The sequence below is a fragment of the Pinus tabuliformis genome, chromosome 3_1 (genome assembly GCF_031772625.1).
Source record: "Pinus tabuliformis cultivar Carrire ecotype Pingquan chromosome 3_1, CPIR1, whole genome shotgun sequence".
NCBI lineage: Eukaryota > Viridiplantae > Streptophyta > Pinopsida > Pinales > Pinaceae > Pinus > Pinus tabuliformis.
Window position 1 is genome coordinate 141,724,680 of NC_142301.1, and position 7,679 is coordinate 141,732,358.

The 7,679-nt window shown below is 33.9% G+C and overlaps 1 protein-coding gene across 1 annotated transcript; it reads right to left on the reverse strand.

Moving 5' to 3' along the window:
- Positions 1–2,391: 2,391 nt before the first annotated feature.
- LOC149186193 (heat shock cognate 70 kDa protein-like) lies at positions 2,392–4,725 on the reverse strand. Its single transcript, XM_089412583.1, has 2 exons — positions 4,521–4,725; positions 2,392–4,275 (listed from the first exon to the last, which is right to left on the reverse strand). The coding sequence occupies exons 1-2, from the start codon at positions 4,723–4,725 to the stop codon at positions 2,528–2,530; spliced, it is 1,953 nt and encodes a 650-aa protein (XP_089268709.1). The 3' UTR covers positions 2,392–2,527.
- Between the last annotated feature and the right edge of the window lie 2,954 nt (positions 4,726–7,679).

Below are 7,679 nucleotides of genomic sequence, written 5' to 3' on the forward strand. Positions count from 1 at the left end.
TAAGATTTAAGCTTAAACATTTTCCTTAGTATAAATGAAAATTCCAACCTTCTCATTATGCCTCCCATTATTATAGATAGAAAAAACATTATACAGCCTCCAATTCAAGGTGGCAAATTAAATTCAAAATGGCAAGTTAAACATGTTTATTTAATTTACTTCAATTTCATTTCCAACAAATGAATAACCATAAATCAATAAAAACACCTTTCATTTTGGTAAAAGTGACTTGCTCTTTACAAATTTAATTATTTTTTATTTTTTATTACCAAATAACATCATATATGAGCCCAACAACACTATAATAATTCAACAAATGAGTAGCTATAGCAAAAGTGGTTAGCTTTTTACAAATTTAATTATTTTTTAATTTTATTAAAGAACATATTTAATATATGAGCCCAAAAACATTAATAATACACCGTTCGCTTTGGCAAAAGTGATTTTCTTTTTACAAATTTATTTATTTTTTAATTTTATTACCAAAGAACATATTTAATATGAGTCTAAAGAACTAATAATATATTTCCTCAAACATAAGAACTTCATTTTTAAAATGCTTATACCCTTGAATCATTAGATTATTCAATAATAAATTAAAATGGTCTAGTATGAAGCTAATGTGATTTTGGATTGCTCAAGTGAATGGAGAGTTAAGTAATCACCTTGACTTCAATTTAGTTACAGTTTGCTCTACAAAGATTAGGATGAATAGTAGAATATGTTTGTTTTACCCAAATAGCATGTAGAAAACTGACAAATGACAAAGAATATGAAAGAATTAGCAAGTTGACATGTTTATGACTTTGTATATTTGTTATTCCTTGTTGAAGGATATTTAGATTTCCATTTAATTGGTGGCAAATTTTCCCAAACAATGACAAGGAATTTCCATCAAATATAAGAAAGAATTACTATGAAAAAAAAAGCATGTAAAATTGAAAACTTAACAAATAGCTAATCCTAAAATCTTTTAAAAATTGATGCTTTTGTTGGAAACTTAAGCTTTAAACTAAGATTTTTCTCTTTTTAGTGTAAATAGACGTTGTGGTACTCTTACTGTCTCTATTTTTTTTCCATCCTAATTTCATTTTGGATAGACACAACATAACCTCCTATAATTGTTTTCCATAGTAATTTCTTTTTAGACACAACATAACCTCCTGTAATTGTTTTCCATAGTAATTTCTTTTTATAGACACAAAATAACCTCCTAATCCCAAGTTAACATACTTATGCTTTTGTAAATGCTTGGAAGAATCATACTGGCAAGTTAACCTCCTTACCGTTTTGTCTATGCTTTTATTTGCTTGGAAGAATAAGGATAAAGGCTTAGGTTTCAATTTTGTTGGTGACACTACTTCAATAAATCATTAAATTTCTCTTTGACAAAAATGGTTAGGTCATTATAATTATTTTGCATCTTTATTACTCAATATATTAGACCATTTCATTATGTGAAAGCAAGACAAACCATATCATAAAATAGACCATTTTAGTTATCAAATTTTAAGTGGAATAGAATGCAACTTATTATATTATGAAATATAACAAATTTGTAACAAATATTGACTTTTTTCCACAATGTCTAAACATAAGAAAATATTGTTCATATCATTACCTCATTAAATTGTTGAATAATGAACTAAAATGATATGTTGTGAAGTTAATGAGGCCTTTGTTTTAGTTTTAAAGTGGATGGAGAGCGATTACCAAGGCTTCATTTTAGCTATGTTTTGCTAACTTAAATAGTAGATTTCATTTGAGATATGGTTTCCTCCATTTAAAGGATACATTTGCCTAGTGTACCATGATACTTGGAAATTTAAACCTCAAAATTTCATGTATTATACCAGGTAACTTTTACCATGTAATATCAATTAAAAAAAACAATACAAAACCAATAAACTAATAAAAGAATATTGAAAAAAAAACAGCTCTCGAGTATTCCAACAAAATAAAAATCAAATATCCAACACAAATTCTCTTTTCCTTACAAGTCAAAACACCAACATTCAATTTTCATATCTAAAATTAAGATACAATCTACCTTCTAAATCCTCATTATTCCACCCTAACAAAAGTGAAATAGATATAAAATATTTAAAGGCACACAATACAAATCCTCATTATTCCAACATAATAAAAGTGAAATAGATATAAAATATTTCAACACAAACTGTACTATTCCACTTCTAAATCTAGATTTGTAAGAACCAAAAACACCCATACACAACCAATAAAACAATATAAAAATTTAGAAAAAATGAAACAGCTCTAAAGTATTCCAACAACATAACGAAGTAGAATATCAACACAAATCCTCATTTCCTTGCTGCTCAAAACAACAGCATTCAATTCTCATATCTAAAATGGAGAGACAATCCACCTTCTAAATCCTCATTTCCTTGCTGCTCAAAACAACAGCATTCAATGGAGAGACAATCCACCTTCTAAATCCTGATTTGTAAGGGTGCTGTATCATCTTCTAACACGGTTAAAACAAAAAGAAAAAAGAGAAAATTATTTAATCAACTTCCTCAATTTTAGGCCCCGAGCCTGCAGCAGCAGAATAACCCTGTTCAGGAGAGCCAGCAGCTCCATAGGCTCCACCAGGTATATCAGCACCAGCGCCTTGGTACATCTTAGCAATGATAGGATTGCAAGTGTTCTCCAGCTCCTTCATCTTGTCATCAAACTCGTCAGCATCTGCAAGCTGGTTGTTATCGAGCCATTGGATAGTCTGTTCAAGGGCATCCTCAATCTTCTTTTTATCAGATGGATCTAACTTTGCCGCAATCTTATCATCTCGAATGGTATTCCTTACGCTGTAAGCATAGTTCTCCAAAGAGTTCTTGGCCTCTAACTTCTTCTTGTGCTCTTCATCTTCAGCCTTGTATGTCTCAGAATCACGAACCATCTTCTCAATCTCCTCCTTACTCAATCTACCCTTGTCATTTGTAATGGTGATTTTGTTTTTGTGACCAGTGGTTTTGTCCTCAGCAGAGACATTTAGAATACCATTGGCATCAATATCAAAGCACACAGTGATCTGGGGAACTCCTCTGGGAGCAGGGGGAATACCAGAAAGTTCAAATTTACCCAACAAGTTATTGTCCCTGGTTCGAGTTCGCTCACCCTCATACACTTGAATCAACACACCAGGCTGGTTGTCTGCGTAAGTAGAAAAGACTTGCTCCTTCTTTGTGGGGATGGTAGTATTCCTGGAGACGAGAACTGTCATAATCCCACCTGCAGTTTCTAGCCCTAATGAAAGGGGAGTAACATCTAGAAGCAACAGATCTTGCACTTTCTCACTGCCCTCTCCACTCAAAATAGCAGCTTGCACTGCAGCTCCGTATGCAACAGCCTCATCAGGGTTAATGCTCTTGCAAAGCTCCTTGCCATTGAAGAGGTCCTGCAACAAGGACTGAACCTTAGGGATCCTGGTAGACCCACCAACAAGAACCACATCATGGATTGAGCGTTTGTCCATCTTCGCATCCCGCAGGCATTTCTCAACAGGCTCCATGCACTTCCTGAACAAATCCATGTTCAACTCTTCAAATCTAGCCCTAGTAATAGTGGTATAGAAGTCAATACCTTCATATAGGGAATCAATCTCAATGGTGGTCTGGGCAGTTGATGAAAGGGTTCTCTTAGCTCTCTCACAGGAAGTTCTGAGTCTCCTGAGGGCTCTGGCATTACCACTAATGTCCTTCTTATGTTTTCTCTTAAACTCTTGTACAAAGTGGTTCACCAATCTATTATCAAAATCTTCACCACCCAAATGTGTATCACCAGCAGTGGCCTTCACTTCAAAAATACCATCTTCAATTGTGAGCAGAGACACATCAAAAGTACCTCCACCCAAATCAAAGATAAGAACATTCTTCTCACCAGAACTGCTAGCCTTCTTGTCAAGCCCATAGGCAATAGCAGCAGCAGTGGGCTCATTGATGATTCTCATAACATTCAAACCAGAGATTGCCCCTGCGTCCTTGGTTGCCTGCCTTTGAGAATCATTGAAGTATGCAGGAACAGTGACCACAGCATTCTTAACAGTGGTCCCAAGATAAGCTTCTGCAATCTCCTTCATCTTAGTTAAAACCATGGAAGAGATCTCTTCGGCTGCAAAATGCTTCTCCTCCCCTTTGTATGTTACAACGATGCTGGGCTTATCGCCAACCCCTGAAATGACCTTGAAAGGCCATAATTTCGCATCGCTCACAACGGAGGGATCAGAGAACCTCCTACCAATCAACCGCTTTGCATCTGCCATAACATAGAGAACTGATTTAGATTGAACACAAATGCAAATTCTACACAAACAGAAGAATCTTACAGCTGCAAATTCAAGCCTTCATATCAATCACCTTCAAAAAAACTATAAGCTGAATTATGTCCATCCCGGTTCATATTCGAGAATGAAAGGGGAATTAATATACAACAACTGAATCACATATACAGAAATAAGCAGTGGAATGAACTCCCTCAAAAGAGTGACAGAGATTACTAACCGAAAACAGTGTTGATAGGATTCATGGCGACCTGGTTCTTGGCAGCATCTCCGATGAGACGCTCTGTATCAGTAAAAGCGACATAGGAGGGAGTGGTTCGATTCCCCTGATCATTGGCGATGATTTCCACCCTGTCGTGCTGCCACACTCCCACACACGAGTACGTCGTCCCCAGATCGATTCCGATCGCTGCTCCCTCGCCCATATTGACACTCTCACACACAGAACGCAGAGAGGGAGTTAACTTACGAAATTGGGCCGAGAGCGATCGAAACTGTAGACGAGTAATGCAGGCCAAGAAGCACGACTGGCGAAATGTTCAAAATAGTTGTTTCACACTTGAATTCCATTCCATTCCCTTCCCTTCCCTTGAGGATATTTTATAGTCGTAGAAATACTTTCAACTTAACTTCTCCCTTGGGATAAAGTAAAAAATAGGGGTTGGTTTTTCAACGAATTGCCCCTAAACCAATCCGTCATGGGTATTTATTGTGATACAGATCTAATTTTTTTTTTCTTTGGCAAACTTTATCTATCGGTTTTTCTCCTTCCAGAAACTTCATTTACCATTTTTTTTTATTGTTATACTAACTTAAGTTTCTCGAAAGAGAAACTTTATTAACCGGACTTTGGGATATTATTATTATAACGGTTTTCATATTTCATATTATAAGTTTAATGTTCTAATTTTATAAATTTTAATTTGTGGGCAAAAAAATCAATCTTAAATCAATTTCAATCTAAAAAAATTCAATCTTAAAGCAATTTCAACCTAATTCCAGAAAAGTAAGTTTTAAATAATTGCCACACAAACCTAATTCACTTATTTAAAAAACTCCATTTAAAAGTTTTATTGTTGGATAACCGGAATTCTCTCCTTCAAGAAACTTCATCTATTAGGTTTTGGGATTTTATTGTTATGGTTTTTCCTTCAAGAAACTTCATCTATTAGGTTTTGGGATTTTATTGTTATGGTTTTCATTTTCCAACGTCATAATTTTAGTGCTACAACCTTAAAAGTTGAATTTCTAACAATGAAACGGGTATGTTAACCTCATAGGTTGTACCTTGATTAGTTATTATGAGATTTTTTTTATTAAAAACCCATATCCAAGTGTAATTGGTCTAAAAATATCTATTGTCTACTTTGGTCACCCACAAAAAAATATCTCATAGAATCAACTATCTCCACAATGTGAAATTAAAAATCAGCCTTTTATTCAAGGGTCACCTTACTTTCTAATGAAGACAAGAAGAGGGAAGAAGTTATCCTTACATCCTCTATCTTTCCATGTTTCTATGAGAGGAAATTCTTGATGTGAGCAAAATTACAATTCTCTTTGGTTGTATGTATGCCCTCTTGGATCATATGTTGTTCTTGATTTCTTATAAATAAATAAAAATGCTTCTTATATTTGAAAAATAACTAATGTATTATTCATTTCTTTTGCATGTTTTTTAGTGGGGAAGCACGCATGATTTTCTTATATGGATTCTTGTGAAGAGTATTTGTTTTCGAAATGAACAACTATGTTGTGTGATTCTCTAGTGTGCACATTGTTGGCATGGAGTGCTATGATTTCTTTGTGTGCTTTATGTTTACTATTTATGCATCCTTTACGTTTATTATGGGTGGGCTCCTCTGCATGTGTGACTACTCCACTAGACCAATGTGGTTGAACTCTTGGCTTCACATTGCTTATGATGGGCAAGATTCACATCTTTGGTTCAAGCCACAAGGTCCTCAACTATCATTAAGATAATGTGTGATTTTATATGGTTTTGAATACAACACATGTTACTTTATAAGGTAAGTCCTTTGTAAGAAGTTTCCATTGGTGCTTTTACAAATAACGCACATACACAAAAGAAAAAAATGGTTAGTAGTTGATAATAAATATATGATTTACAATGGAACTATATATTTATAGTCACAATGTGAAAGGGCGTGATCTATGATTCTTCATTATTATTACTAATGCTATATGATACAATTGTATTAATTATTAGTTATCATTCCTACATCTATACCTATATGTGTATGTCACTTTGTCTCCCCCTTCAAATGCTTCATCCTCAAAGTATAGATAAAAGGAATTAGTTTTTTCACCCAATGAAACCCAAGTGGAGAATCATCATTTATGGGCATCCATTTGCCAATGATTGAATATTTTGTTTTTCTTCAACACTGATAGTGGGAGGAAGTAAATAGTAGTCCTAGAGTATTAAGTACATGGTCACTCTCTACACCAAGGTATATTTCATTAGTTTTTATCCAGTTTGCACTAAAATAACAAGCTCTATGCTCTATAGCTCCCTACTCATGCTTGTATACCAAATAATAGATAACTTTTATATGATCAACAATTAGAATGAAATATTCACCACACTAAACATGGAGTGAAAGCATATCACCATGTATTCACATTCATATTGTAACTATCACAAAGTCTCCTCAATATCGTTCATCTATACAACTCAATCTTTCCATTGATTCTTGCAAATAACTTTCCATTAAATGCGATGAGATTGTATAAAAAAATCTTGTTTCATTCTCACTACAAATGGAAAATGATCAAGTTGACTTGTTTTGATGGAAAATATGATAAGGATGTTCTTTATTTTGTTCAGTTGCAATTCTAATCCTTTCCAACACTTAACCCTTCAGGATAGTTGATTTGTTGATTTTAATAATAGTTCGCTTTAAGCATTGTTGCCAATTTCCATCATTTGTTGTTTCATCATTGTCACATTGCATATGAGAAAAATAAATTGTGCTAGGCAATTGTTCAGCTTGTTTTTCCCAAGGTTCATACTTAACAATGGAATCAACCTTCATTCTTTTCATTTTGTTATGTTCAGTTGACTTATCTCCCTCAAAATCCATTTCTAACCCACTATACGCTTTTGGTTAAGCCTTGAATTTGTTTCCATTACGCCATTGGTTCTTGGTTTTTTCAGATAAATTTGATTTAAATTCTGAAATTTCTTCATTGCTTGAGATAAAAAGACCAAATAACTTATCTTGACCTTCAATACCAATAATTGCACACCTATATTACCCTCGATTGTTGGTTTCTAATGCTTGAATGATAGAAAAAATGTTATTTTCACCAACATTTGTCTAATTCAACATGGCATCAAAGATATTATCCTCAT

Coding starts and splice junctions, on each gene's coding strand:
- LOC149186193 (XM_089412583.1), bottom strand. CDS start 4,725: ATGGGCGAGGGAGCAGCGATCGGAATCGATCTGGGGACGACGTACTCG. Junction 4,276..4,520: donor TCCTATCAACACTGTTTTCG/GTTAGTAATCTC, acceptor ATGTTATGGCAG/ATGCAAAGCGGTTGATTGGT.